This window comes from Lytechinus pictus, chromosome 10 (genome assembly GCF_037042905.1).
Source record: "Lytechinus pictus isolate F3 Inbred chromosome 10, Lp3.0, whole genome shotgun sequence".
NCBI lineage: Eukaryota > Metazoa > Echinodermata > Echinoidea > Temnopleuroida > Toxopneustidae > Lytechinus > Lytechinus pictus.
Window position 1 is genome coordinate 16,538,878 of NC_087254.1, and position 15,179 is coordinate 16,554,056.

Sequence of the window (15,179 nt, forward strand, 5' to 3'; positions counted from 1 at the left end):
GTTTGTGCTTGCACCCCTCTCTCTCTCTCTTTCTCTAACCAGCATAAGACCGGGTAAAAATGTGCAGCATTACGAGCGGGCCCTGTTCCGCCAGGAGTTGGCCCGGCGGCGTAGGCACGATATCATGGCCTACCTAGTCCACTTTGACCGGGGGTCCATCCCTCACAGACACACTCTTGGGCCACAAACCCAGACCAAACGGGAAGATATACCTCCATTAAGGAATCTCCAAAATTTGCGATCACATGAGTACAAGATACTGGATAGGTGGGTCTATGCAAGTAAAAATTGGAGCTTGTGCAACTGTGCATGGAATAGGTGGCAATATTAAAAATATTTTTGCATTTCTCTTAAAGATGCACTATTAAGTTACTCCATTGAGTGAAAGAATTTGCAGTCAAAAGTGGTAATTTTGTTCAATTCAGAATATGAAGTATCTGTAGTCACCAAAAATGATCTATATATACATGTAGGCATAGTTAGATCTGACTGCATTTGGTAAAAATATATCAGATCAAACTTTTTTTTTTACAACAAGGTAGATAGATATTTGGAGGATTCACTTTTTTTTAAATTGGTAAGAATTGTATTCTACAATTGCGAAGGTAGACATATTGATGAAATAGTTACCAATGCTTGAACATTTGAAGAAAAAAATATAATTCATGAATGTTTTTTTACACTTTGGAAAGTAATGAATAGATAAGAATAGGCTTCTTGAATTTTGTGATACTTACCCTCTGAACTTGGTTTAAATTACATACAAGACTTATCAGAATAAAATGTGAATGTAGTGATACATACAAATGGGGGGTGAAAGTACAATCTATGGTGCATAAAATAACTACTCAAAAGTGGATAGAAAGGGCTACAGCAATACAAAGAGGTTTTCATACACAAGTGAGTTGCTATTGCAATGCAACATGGTTTATCTTGCTTAGATGTGAACCCATTGCACATTAATCTGTGAGAAATTTATAAAGCAAAAATATGGTATGTAAAATGATTACTCAAAAAATGATAGAACGGGCTACAGCAATACACAGAGGTTTTCACACACAAGTGAGTTGCTATTTCAACGCAACATGGGTTATCTTACTTAGATGTGAACCCATTGCACATTAATCTGTGAGAAATTTATAAAGCAAAAATATGCAATGATAACTCACAAGTGTATACATGTAGATGGGGCTACAGCAATACACAAAGGTTTTCACACAAGTGAAATGCTATTTCAACACAACATGGGTTATCTTACTTCGATGTGAACTTGTAATAATAATAATAATAGCTGGATTTATAAAGCGCTTTTTGCCTGAGGATACAAAGCGCTGCTATTATTACTCCGGCTTTAGCTCGAGCTACCATCACCGGCGCTCAGTGCATTCAAGGAAATAATCCTGCTGGGTACGCATTCACCTCACCTGGGTCGAGTGCAGCAAATTATGGATAAATTCCTTGCTGTAGGAAAACACGCCATGGCTAGGATTCGAACCCACGACCCTCTGTTTGAAAGGCGAGAGTCAGAACCACTAGACCACGGCGCGCCCACAAGAGTTGATAAAAAGAACATTGGGCATTAATATTTGAGTAATTTACAATGCGCAAGTATGTTGTATAAAATGATAACTCAAAAGTGGATAGGTGGGGCTACATTAGTACACAGACGTTTCACACAAGTGAAATTTTATTTCAATGCAACACGGGTTATCTCACTTAGATGTCATTTTTTCTGTGATTTGGGTTAAAAGACAAATGCTCATAATTTGCAAATAATTTATTAAGCCAAATTATGGTACTCAAAATTGGCTAGATGGAGCTACAGCAATACACAAAGAGAATTTCAGATAAGTGAGAGGCTACTTCAACCTTGGTTCAAACGTGGGTTATCTCGCTAAGATGTGAACTTTTCTTGGGGCAATTGCACATTAATATGTGAGTAATTTCTAAAAGAATTGTATGGTATATAAAATGAGTACTCAAAAGTGGATAGATGGGGCTACATAAATACACAGCAATTTTCACATGAGTAAGATGCTGCTTCAACATAATATGGGTTATCTCGGTTAGATGTGAACCCATTTCTTAGAGATGAAAAGACCATTGGGCATCCACATGCGAGTGATCTATAAAGCTATTTATATATATAAGTTAAACATGATTCTATGAATGACTTGAAATGTGAGCCCTTTGTATATCTTGGAATTTATATGGAGAAAAAGAGAAAGACCGTCGGATAAGATCTGCATATTTCAACTTCACATGATTGGTGATTGGTGGTGATTTTTTTATCTGATTGCTAACAAAGCATGAATGCTTGTAAGCAAGCAACCAGAGGACGGACGGCTTAAGGTCCTCTCCGAAGGACCTGGTACTGAGGATTAATGCCTTACCAAAGGGCACTAGCGCACTAAGTGGGAATCGTACCCGTGTCACCGGAATACGAATCCCCCGCTCTACCGACTGAGCTTTCGCGCCTCCTGCAACATTATGTGATTGAAGTGAGATTCCTATTTGCAAGTGGCTACATTTGCTCATAAAGCCATGTGTAACGTGACAAACTGTTTTATGAAATCATGAAGCAAAGTAATCGCCATCATGGTGAAAAAAAATGATGCATTTGCTTCCATTACTATTCTGTCATCACCATTTATTCATTGTGTACTACATTTGTTTTCATACACTTATGCATGATTTTGTTAGGTGTTGGTATCATTTTTCCATTTGAACTTGTCATTTGTAATTGCATGCCTCATTTTTTTTCTTTGTCTTCCATTGTTTTGCATGCTTCATGGCTATTATCATATCTTCATTTCAAACCATTCCTTTCATCTCCTTATTCCCTGCCCCACATTTTCCATTTATTCCACACCCATTTCCTACTCCTGCCCCACCCGAAAAAAAATGAAATTCCATCCTAAAATCACCATCCCCCTATCTAAAAAACTTGTATAAATAATCAATTTAATTAATAATACATCCTAAAATCCCAATTGTATATTATCCTCACCCCCCCCCCCCCATTAAAAAACCCCTTTTCATTGTGTTATTTGGTATATTTTCAAAATTGAAAACAATTAAAAACTTGTTTCTCTAAAAAAATTGTGTAAATTATTTTTTTAATTGTCAATTCTTCTTTATTTTTATTATGGTTAATGAATTCTTGTTCAATCATTGCCCATTTGCAATCTGAAATGTATGCAATCCTTTGCCATCAAAAACATTATTTTCCCATTCGTAATGCCCCCTCCCCCTTACCTACCCCACCCCCCCACCTTCATCCGTCCTTCCACCTGCTACTCCTCCCCCTGTAGAATTGCCTTGTCCATTCCCCCTGAGAATGACCTACCCCTGATTGAGGGGACCCAATCCCTGGTCCCAGGGGAGTTGATGAGATTGAGACACACCCGTCAGATGAGCGAGTATCTTCGGGGGTGCAGTCCCCATGTCCAAAGGTAGCGAGAGTGCCCCACCCACATTTGGAGTGATATATTATTAAAACTCTATTGTCTTTGCTGTGTATTTGTTCTATAAAGTGCATTTTTTACAAGACGCAAAGTTGATATACAGATGTGTCCATATATTGAATTTAATCTGGATTATTTAACCATTTTTGCACAATGCAACAATAATACACATAGTGGGTCTCCATGAAGTACATCATATACATGCTAACACATGTTTTAACTTGTATCCAAAATGGTATTCACACAGATTTGCTAAATTTTGTTTTGATTTGGAAGTGACCATAATTTTTGTCTTAATAGGAGGAAGACAGGAGAGGGAATTGTATTGGAAATTATCATAAATCAACCTGATAATTGAAATTTCATTACTTCATAAAATAAAGTTTTATTGCAAATTGATTTCAGAATAAAGTTTTATCTCTGATTTGCATTAACCACAATTTACAATTTGTCATGATGTACTAGTAAGTAACAATGCATCGAAATTTGAAAAAAAAGATATGCTTTTTCTAGTATTTAACTTGCTAATATATATTAATTTACAAATTTGCTGTGGATTTATTTTTGATATATTGCATATTATTGTAAATAATATTTGTTTTTCTAATTTTGAATATAAGCATCTCATTGCTTTGCACATTTTTACTTTATTTTTGCTTTTGCTAATGTTTTATTAACATATTTTATCTTTTGACGCATGGATATATTTATTTTTTCAAGATGGCGGTAAGTGTATGATTGATGGGTGACGGCAAAAATATCACTCTGATGTGCTTGCATTCTGCTTCGTGCATGCTTTCTTAGTTTCACTGTTTCTCTTCATCATCATTTTGCTTATCATACATCTATATAGGTTTATATATTCATTCATGGGAATGTGAGATATGTTTTTTGTCTCTTCATGGAAAAAAAATTTATTTGAAGTATACCACCTACCAAGCTTACAAGTATGAAATCCATTTTAATGAGCTTTATCCATAACAATGTACTTGATGTTTTTGCGATCATCAACTGAACTTTGGATTGGGATGAAGCATGTATTGATGAGTGTGTACTGGGGCATTGAGTTGTTGGGAAATACCTTACATGTACATGTACAATGAATAGAGAATTTTTCTTATGCTGAAGTATCTCTTTATAGAATTAAGTGTAACTTAAACCCATCAGTTGAATATTACATTTAAGTCATCATTAAAACACAGAGCAAACCATTTTCGAAGTGATTGGTAATAGCACAGCACATTTTTTGTTCTGATTTTTTTTCTATTGACATCAAGCCTATTTTGAAAGTCACATAAAGTGTTTTGTTACCAGTGCACACAGATAAATGCATATCTACAGGTATGTCTGGGAATAATGGAAGGTTATGAAAATTTTTGATAGTTTTTAATTATAAAGTTTGGAAATCTGATGGTACTCCAATTGTGTGTGTGTGTGTGTGTGTGATTTTCATTGCATCTATGGCATATGAACATTACAATTTAGACATCCACCTTCACCTATCCATTATCACTCCTAGATTAATAATTAGATACATTTGTAGATCTACATGTAGGTTTTCCCCTATAGAAACCACGCTACTTGTTAGAAATATATTAGTTAACATATAATAGACTTCATACAGTGTGTTCTTTTTGAGCTAGACTATCAATTTTATAGAATGAGATTGGAAGTGAAATCTGAAATTTCAATTTATAATGCTGTTTATGGAAGCTTAATATTTTTCCGGAAAAACACGCATGTAATACTTAGACATATTGTTTTGTAAACAACCCTCCCCCTTCAACACTCACTCACACACACACACCCTTTGTGAAATGAGTGAAGAAGGAAAAATGAAATAGTATATTTTATTGATTGAAGACTAGAATTATGAATTGCTTTCTTGTAAAATAACACATGCATGTATACAAGATGTTAATAAGTCATAGTAGTTTCCAAACATTCAATTAACTATTTGACAATATCTCTATAAAATTATAATCTCTTTAATTGAAAGCTGCATCTAAACTCCATGAAAGTACCTCAAAAAATTAGATTATCATTCCACTCTTGCCAGGGAATAATTTGCTCCACATTTTTGAAAGACTGCTATGCATGAAGTCTTTTGTATAGCATATTTTTACATAGGACTGTACATTACTTAGTTAAGAGCTTTTCTCTTATGACCAAAAATGCTATTCAAATTTGTGAAGCAAAATTATTCCCTGGTAAGAGTGGAATGATAATCTAATTTTTTGAGGTACTTTCATGGAGTTTAGATGCAGCTTTCAATTAAAGAGATTATAATTGTATAGAGATATTGTCAGATAGTTAATTGAATGTTTGGAAACTACTATGACTTATTAACCTCTTGTATACATGCATGTGTTATTTTACAAGAAAGCAATTCATAATTCTAGTCTTCAATCAATAAAATATGCTATTTCATTTTTCCTTCTTCACTCATTACATACATATATTTAAAGGAAATATTCAAAAGTAATCATGCATGGAGAAGATACATGTACTATTAGGATCATACAGTATATCAAGCATGGACCTTCACTAACCCAATAATGCATGGCAATAGATGGCATAGTATATGCACAAAGGATGTATCATCACCATTTCATGAGTTTCCCAACTGGCCAAATTCGATAAAAACAAATTAAAATCAATAGTATTTCCCTATATATTCCAACCAGAGTGTTGAATGTCTAAAATTTCAGATTCCCATTTTTTTGAGAAATAATTCAATCAAACACATACTTTTCATAGCCACGAATGAAAAGCTAAAGATTTATCTCAAAATTAGCTTTTGCCTGCTGAAATCCTTTAGATATGATTTGTGAAAATAGTGATGATATTATGCATTCCTGATAAAGATGTGTCTACTCATTATATGCTCATTTAGAGTAGATAATATTCTTTATTTCTTAACATATCTACATCAAGATATCAATTGTAATTTTTGTCTCACCTGCATAGCAGAGTGAGACTATAGGCGCCGCTTTTCCGACGGCGGCGGCGACGGTGGCGGCGGCGGCGGCGGCGTCAACACCAAATCTTAACCTGAGGTTAAGTTTTTGAAATGACAGCATAACTTAGAAAGTATATGGACCTAGTTCATGAAACTTGGCCATAAGGTTAATCAAGTATTACTAAACATCCTGCCTGAGTTTCATGTCACATGACCAAGGTCAAAGGTCATTTAGGGTCAATGAACTTAGACCATGTTGGGGGAATCAACATCAAAATCTTAACCTAAGGTTAAGTTTTTGAAATGTCATCATAACTTAGAAAATATATGGACCTAGTTCATGAAACTTATACATAAGGTTAATCAAGTATCACTGAACATCCTGCATGAGTTTCACGTCACATGACCAAGGTCAAAGGTCATTTAGGGTCAATGAACTTTGGCCGAATTGGGGGTATCTGTCGAATTACCATCATAACTTTGAAAGTTTATGGATCTGATTCATGAAACTTGGACATAATAGTAATCAAGTATTACTGAACATCCTGTGCAAGTTTCAGGTCACATGATCAAGGTCAAAGGTCATTTAGGGTCAATGAACTTTGGCCAAATTGGGGTATTTGTTGAATTACAGCCATAAATTTGAAAGTGTGTTGGTCTAGTTCATAAAACTTGGACATAATAGTAATCAAGTATCACTGAACATCCTGTGCGAGTTTCAGGTCACATGATCAAGGTCAAAGGTCATGTAAGGTCAAAGAACTTTGGCCACGTTGGGGGTATTTGTTGAATTGCCATCATACATGTATCTCTATAAGTGTATTGGTCTAGTTCATAAAACGTGGAAATAAGAGTAACCAAGTATCACTGAACATCTTGTGCGAGTTATAGTAGTTTTCAAAATCAGCACTGCTGCTATATTGAATCGCGTGATGCAGGTGAGACGGCCAGAGGCATTCCACTTGTTTAAAAGAAAAATAAAAAAATTAATACACAAAACATTGATTGTGATTTGAATTGCAGTATACATGTTTCTTATATAAATCCTTTCTGCCATAGCATAGCACAGTGTATAGTCAGATCAATATGCTCAGCGATATTACTCATTAGTAATTACACATGGTTACGTAATCACCTGGTGGAGAAAATCTTATGGCTTCTCTTTCTCTTTCTATATCTCTCCCTCTCTCTCTCTCTGTAGTCTTCACTCTCCTTTTTAAATCATAGTCTGGGAGTATATTGAATACAGACTATCCAAATATTGAGATATAACTGCAAAAAAAATATATATACAGTACACACCTGTATATCATATTAAGCAACAGAATTTTTTATGCTTATTTGATAAAATTGGATTTTAGAAATTCAGTTTCTTCTGTTTTGCTGTTCCATTGATTCTGAAATATCACCCCTGCCCCTATTCCCTTGTACTCTTGGAAGAGTTGTCCTCACAGAAGCTTTCCTACAGGGGAGCCATTCCGCCTGATGGTTCTTCCCAAAGATTCAAGTCTGATTAAAAATTGTGCTTCCCCCAAATATGTGTGTGGTGAGGAACAATTTATCACATTGGTCAGATCAAGTTTTACTGCGTATTAATGAGATTGTGTTGAATATGTAATTTGTAATTGAAATTGGTAATAGTATGCAGAAACATTTGTATTAAGCGCCAGATAAATGTTGCATATTTTTATTATTATTTCAGGAGCACATTAGCTTTTTTTTGCACTACACCCCTTCAGAGTTTTTCTCATGCAAATTACATTATGAGGGGTTGCCCTCTAATAGCGGAGTTGTCGGGGGAATTTCAATTAACAAATACATGCACGTGGTGATTTTCACTGACTATTTGTTACAAGCTACTGAAACCCTTGCATCTGATTGGCTCAGAGCAAGTTTGTCGGTGAAAATCACCTAAGAGATGCCTCATGAAACACTACATTAATCAAGATCTCTCTCTTTCTCTTGATTATAGCGGTACTTACCAGGACGTTCCCGATTACTTTGTAGCGAGCCGTAGCTGCGGGGGAAGTCATACAATGACCTTTCCCCATCGGAGAATAACCAGGGTCGCTCAGACAACGTAAGTCACTAATCCCTTGAGCCTTCAATCAATCAACCAGTAGTCACATATACATGTATCTTAGAAAGCATGAATGCTTGTTAGCAAGCAACCAGAGGACCGACGGCTTAAGGTCCTCTCCGTGGACCTTAAGACTTAGTTTATCGTTAAATAACACAGAAAATGGAGTGTTATTCTTCTTGAAGATGATTTTAATGTCATTAAAACATGCATTGTCCATTGACCCTGGTTTGGGTTATTTCGGGCATACTGTAAGACTCAATATACATAACGCTTCCATAGCTCATCATTGAAAGTTTATTTAAAAGTTGCATTTACTTTTTGTTTGAATACTGTAAAAAGTAAATTAGTGTTGATTTCCTCATGACAAGAATTTTTTTCACTTTTTTTAATGCATGATAGAAATCATGATAAATTAAAGATGGCTAAATGAAAAAAAAAGGAGACCTCATTTTTATTCACTGGGAAAGGCGCTAGCCAGCCTATAGCAAGATTCTTGCTAACAGACATGGTACTGACTTTTGTTACAGTGTAATATTTTCTTGGTTTTCAGGATTGTTCTGGTATGGTAACTTAAATTTAATGTCAATTTCTTAATTTGAATGTTTGTTGAACAGGAATATGGTTACAACAACAGAGGATATAGCTCCTGTTATCAATGGAAGGTAAGAAGATAACCAACCAAAATTCATTCTAGTTCAATCCATTTTTTCATTAAAAAGACAGATCAAGTGCATTATTTGTTTTATGAAATAGCGACAGAGTATCACAAATGTTTAAAAGGTATTCATTTTTGTTGCTCTTCTACTCTGTCAGGATAGAGCTGGTCTGCTGAAGCATGCAATGTCAATTTTTGTTTCACACTTGTTTGCACTGCAGTGTAATGCAAGAAATAAGTTGAATATCATGTGATAAGTGTTTTAACCAATCACGATGATACATCTATTGAATAATTTAAGATTGCATGCAAAGAACTAAAAAACTCATAATGAATGATGTCACATTTACCTGAAAAGAGTTCCCCCCCCTTTTTTTTTTAATGCAGGATGGAAGAGTCAATTCAGTGTTTTTTTGTTTTTTTTTAATGTAGGATTGAAGCAGACATACAGGGTCAAGATGGTCATATATACAAAGCTCGGTTGGACACTGGTCACATGACTGAGAGGTTACCAACCCTAACACAATCAAAGGTAAAACATCTAACGACTTTAACAATATTAGTACTGAGGCTTGATTTCGTGTAGACCAAGCCAAAACAGTAATTACTAAGAGAGTACATCGCAGGTGTTGTATAATGAATTCAAATTCATTTATTTCATGCTTGATCTATATACAGTATGTATCCAATATAATCATGCATTGAACCACAAGGTCAGGGGTTTGAATTCAACCGTGGCACCCGCATCTTTTGGCAAGGCGTTTATCTAAATTTGCCACTCTGCACCCAAGGGTACCCGGTAGGAAGGAATTGCTTGTATGCTCGCGCACCTGATCAGTGTAGCTGTGCTAAAGTGGGGGTGATAGTATGCAGAGCTTAGAAACATTGTATTCAAGTGCTATATAATTGTTGCATATTAATATTATTTCCTTCACAGGGGAACATGAGAGCTAAATCACCCCGGGTCAGCAGTGCAAGGGGACGTCGCAGTCACCCACCCTCCAGACAAGCCCCCGAACCCCTAGACACCACCGCCCTCCAACCAAACGGAATAATGGTCCCCCATTCCAGCGCTGCAGCTAGGGCACCCAACCGCCCCACTTCGGCTAGACCAGGATCCGGCAACAAACCCCCCTCTACCTCATCAGGCGGGCGGGGTTCCCCCGTCACCGCCCCCGCAAACACGGAGGTGGAAGCTGGACAGCCACCTCCCCCAACCCCAAGGGATGCCCCACCAGAGACGATCTCCGTCCCCCAACCTATAGAAGCAACGTCAGACCAGTCATAACATTCCTAGGATATCTTTGCCTTCATTTTTAAAAACTTTCCAAGCTCAGTCGAAATTGCATACAGTCTTTCGTTCTACCGTCCAGTTTGGTTCTAGCAGGATTTTAAGACTGTTTTCCGTCCAGGGACTGGCAATAGTTTCAAATTTCTTCTTTATTTATATACTCAATAGGATTGTACATATATTTTGAAAATTTCAGATTGCATTGTTTCATAAAATTTTTTGAAGTACATACAACAAAAACAATCACATTGTATTTGAAACATGGACAATCATGTGGTAAACTCTTGGAAATTAATTTGCACAAGAGGTGATATTGCACTTTGTATTTTTGGATTGCTTTTCTACGCATATCTGAAGTCTTCTTTATTATAAATCATAGATGAGTAACTAGATGTTTTCTTGTCTTTCCAAAGAATAATGTGATTTCGTGTAATAGGGAAAATATATTGTGCAAACGATTGGGGCATTTTACACCTTGTATATAAAAAAAATTATCACAATATGACAAATTTATTATTCTGTCAGCAAATTTAGTACCTTGGTCAGTTTTTAATTTTTCTCTATGATACCGTCCAGTGTATTCCAAGTGTATTTTTTTGTGCCTGTTTTTCACCAAATGCCTATCATGTAAATACAAACTGCCAAATTATATATCTATATATTTTATCAAAAGTATTTTTGATGAAATACCGCAATTCCATCCTTACGCCTTATAGATAGCTATGAGAAAAGAGAGTGAAAGAGAGAGTGAGAGAGATAGGAAGAAAGAGAGAGAGCAAAAGAGAAAATGTAAAAGAGATAGATGTTGAGAGAAAAAGAAAGAGAGGAGAGAGATAAAACTATAGAAACTATAAACAATTATGTGTTTTCAATCGAGTCTTTGTTTTTAAAAAACATCTTAACAGATTCTCTCATCTGGAACAATTTTTTTTAAAGGGTATGAAGTTGATTTTAAAGATTATATACCAACATTTACACATGCAGTAATTTTTCCTTTAATGCATCGCTATATATTTCATAATTGCATCAACTTTTTTCCCCATTGTAATGCAAATTTCCTACCTTTTTATAAACTTGACCATATTTTTTACATTCCAGGGTGTGTGGTGTATTTTCTAGAGATTAATATGTATTTCTTCAAAAGGTGATAGCTTACAACTCTCTGCACATCTCTATCAATTTTTTTAGAAACAAATTTGTTGAATTTACTTCTGATCTCTGAACTCTGCTCAATTTTCGAAGACGTATTGTTAGTAAATAATGAAAATTCTTCAAATTTTTTTTTAATCATTATAAGTATGCTAGTTTACTATAATTACTTCAGATATGGAATCATCAGGCCTACTTTCATAAAATTGATCAAGTACAAATTCTTTTATAAGCTACTGAAAGTAAACAATTTGATTGGCCTAAAGCAACTTTGTCTTGAGAGTTGTAGCATTTTTTAAATATTCCTAACGAGTTCATTAAAACAGGACGTAGAGTCATTCATAAGTCCAGTATGATAAACCGGATTAAAGTTGCACACACTATTGTTGATTCTGCAATGTGTATGTAAGGCAAGCAATTTGTGTTTATCAATTGCAACCCATTAGATATCATTTGTTTGAGAATGCTCTCCATTAGATTCGTACATGAAAACTGCTATTCTTCTAGAATATGTTCTATTCTCACTGTATGTTGACAGCAATGTCCCATAATGCACCATGAGCTATGTGTATGACATGAAATGTTTGATAATTACTGGCTTGTCAGTATCACTTTGAATTAATGCTGGTTTTGAAAGTAGACAAGTTTGAAGTTTAATTCTTGGGAGTGATGTGGAAATATTTCATTTTTTGAAGAACTGTTTTTGTTTTAGAGTTTCATAATCACCTAAATTATGTTTATACTTCATCTGAAGTCATTTTGTGTGTATGATTCATGTCTGTTTTTCAACAACTCTTTTAAGTCACTGTCCATTGATTTCTGATATTGTCAATGCCTCAAGTGGATTTTGAATTTGTGAATTTTTAGTCATGGATATATCAGTAGTCTTGATATCATGCCTGGTGCATCAAATCAATAGATTTACTTTTCTTGCAGTTCTAATGGCAATATATTGCATTTTCTTGGTAGGAAACTCTGATTGGCATATGTTACTTGTTGCTAGAACTGGCAAGCTATCAGAGTATCAAGAACATTTGACAAATTTGCTCACATTTGGACTGTGTTTGATAGTAAACCGATTGATTTAATGATTTTTTCATGTCAGTATGACATTTCCTTTGGACACCAAGGGGCCATGTTTTCATAAATTTTGTTATGATAACAAATTTGCAATAATAGCTTAAAGCGACTGAAATCATTCGATCTGGGGCCCATTACATCAAGGACTTGCAACTGTTGTAACTTTGTCATTATGTCAACTACCATGGTAACAGGTCTCAGCAGCCAATCATAGTCAAGGTTTCCATGGTAGTTGCCATAATGACAAAGTTACAACAGTTGTAAGTCCTTTATGAAACGGGCCCCTGATTGGCTAGTTGTAAATTTGTTATAGATATTGTGCATTTGTTATCATAAGACTTTATGACATGGCACCTAGTATTTGAATTGAATTACATTTATTTATTACCGGTATTGCATATCATGAGTGATGATGTTTTGTGTTCATTTGAGCTTAAATCATGATGACGTACCTTTGATATAATAATAAGATTATTGCATACGGTTCTAAAGATGAATATATTATGTTTCAAAGATTAATTTACTAGGCTGTGATGTGATAGAATCAGCTGCAATTTCAAATCCTACAGGGTTAGTTTTGAAGTGCCTTGAATGTTATTTTCAGATTAAGTGGTTTTGAACCAGTTTATAGAAGACAGCAGCTGTTTTAGTACTTATTCATGCCTTTAATAACCAATGATTCATGCTTATGCTATGAATGTTAACCCATGTTTTAGGGTATGAAATGGTATAGGTCAGCCCAATTTAAAATTTTTGGATATGTGACTATTGTTTTCATACCAAGTTAGGCCGATGGTTTTGTAAAAAAAAAAAGCATAAAATTTGTTGGGTTACACAAACCATCATTGCTAGCAATTACCTACACAGATGATTTAATGACTGATTTATTAATTGTTGTGGTTTTGTTCCATTGTGATCTCACACTTAAATCTATTTTCACAAAGCAAGCATTAATCAATAATTGAACACATAGGTCCCTATATAAGTATGTTAGTTTATTGTAAAGTATATTACATAATTTGAATTGTCTATTATCATGTACTTATTTCTAGTTTTTATAAAAACTAAATCTGAATACTAAAATTGTCATTATTTTCTGTATTACACACCAATGTTTTCTTTATGCGAGCCTGTGCGCGACTTATTTTCATGTTAAAATAAAAAACTTGTCAAGAAAGTAAATGTTTGTGAACCCATACCTTGTCTCCTCTTGTACCAAATGAGCTGATCATTAGCGAAATGGAGTATATCCGGAGGGCCGAAGAGGCCGCGTCCCCTGTTGGTGGTGCAAAAAGGGACAAAAAAGAAGGAAGAAATAAAAGAAGAAAAGGAAGGAAGGGACAAAAAAAAAGAAAATGAAGGAAATATGAAAGGAAGAAGAAAAGTAAAGAAAATGAGAGGAGGGGGGGGGGTGAGAGAGTAAGAACGAACACTTACTGAAGTGGCGAGGTCCCCGGGGCTACATACATGAATCTTGCTTGTCCGTTTGTTTTCCTGGCGTCCAAGAGGCATATTTCTAAAGGCATCCCGTCTTTTATCTTAATTTTTTTTGCTTAGGAAATGAAAGATAATACTATCATTGGCATAAGAAAATCAAATTTTGTGATAGATTTTGTCATAATATTCCAATAAAAGTTATAGATAATGGGCCTTTATCATATTCCTTTTCCTTTTTTTTCTATAACAAGTGCGTATATAGCCAGGGGGTTGTGGGGGTGGTCTCCACCCAAACGTCCCCAAAATGAAAAAAAGAGAGGAGAAAAGGGGTGAGAGCGTAGGAAGAAAACAGAAGAAAGGTACCTTTGTGGGGTTTATTTCTCAAAGAATAAAAACCTAAACGGAACATTTTTTTTCTCTCTCTAAATTCATATATAAACTTTGCTTCCGCGCTTTTAATTGCGAGGAAAATAATATTGATTTTCTCTTTTGTTTCCCTTACTCTACCCCGTTTTCCCCACCTCAGCTATATAATATTGGACTGGTGTGTTTCGTGGCGGAAAGTTTGTAAAAATACATATTCGGGAACGGAATTAGTAAGAAGATTTGGCCATAGTATATGAAGTCGTATTTTTCTCAAATTGATCACACAACATTCCCGATCCTTAGGTCAGGGCGGGTAAACTCTATGCCGTCACTGCCCACATAATTATAGGCTACTTCTTCGCTTTTCAGCTCTTTACAAGTCAATCATAATTTATTTGGGGACCGCGGCCGGCTGGTTCCTCATTCAAAAAGAGACAGTTTTAAAATTCAGGGAGTACTAAATTTATATAAAAAAGGAAGTACAATATTTCTATAAAATTAGATTAAACTTCATGTCATCAATCTCCGATTGTTTTGCGCCATTAATTCAATATTTTGGATGTCACTTAAGTTTATTAATCATTCAAACAGAAGCAAGCGCTTCATATTAATGAGTTCAATGCGTTTTATTTTCCTTGTAATCGAACTTAATATTCTTTTTAAAAAAATAGATCAAATTAGCTAGAGCC

At 35.0% G+C, this 15,179-nt stretch overlaps 1 protein-coding gene across 4 annotated transcripts in view; it reads left to right on the forward strand.

Annotated features, from left to right (window-relative positions):
* Nucleotides 1–13,883, forward strand: part of LOC129269173 (glutamine-rich protein 2-like) — a 39,829-nt gene extending 25,946 nt beyond the window's left edge. For 2 of the 4 annotated variants that reach the window (XM_064105433.1, XM_064105435.1), the window contains 5 exons: nucleotides 3,315–3,455; nucleotides 8,402–8,509; nucleotides 9,127–9,174; nucleotides 9,600–9,699; nucleotides 10,105–13,883. In XM_064105433.1, coding sequence (XP_063961503.1) covers nucleotides 3,315–3,455; nucleotides 8,402–8,509; nucleotides 9,127–9,174; nucleotides 9,600–9,699; nucleotides 10,105–10,455 — 748 coding nt within the window. In that variant the 3' untranslated portion in view covers nucleotides 10,456–13,883. The remainder of the gene's footprint in view (nucleotides 1–3,314; nucleotides 3,456–8,401; nucleotides 8,510–9,126; nucleotides 9,175–9,599; nucleotides 9,700–10,104) is intronic. The other 2 variants (XM_064105434.1, XM_064105436.1) reach the window with 1 other exon arrangement.
* Nucleotides 13,884–15,179: the final 1,296 nt, after the last annotated feature.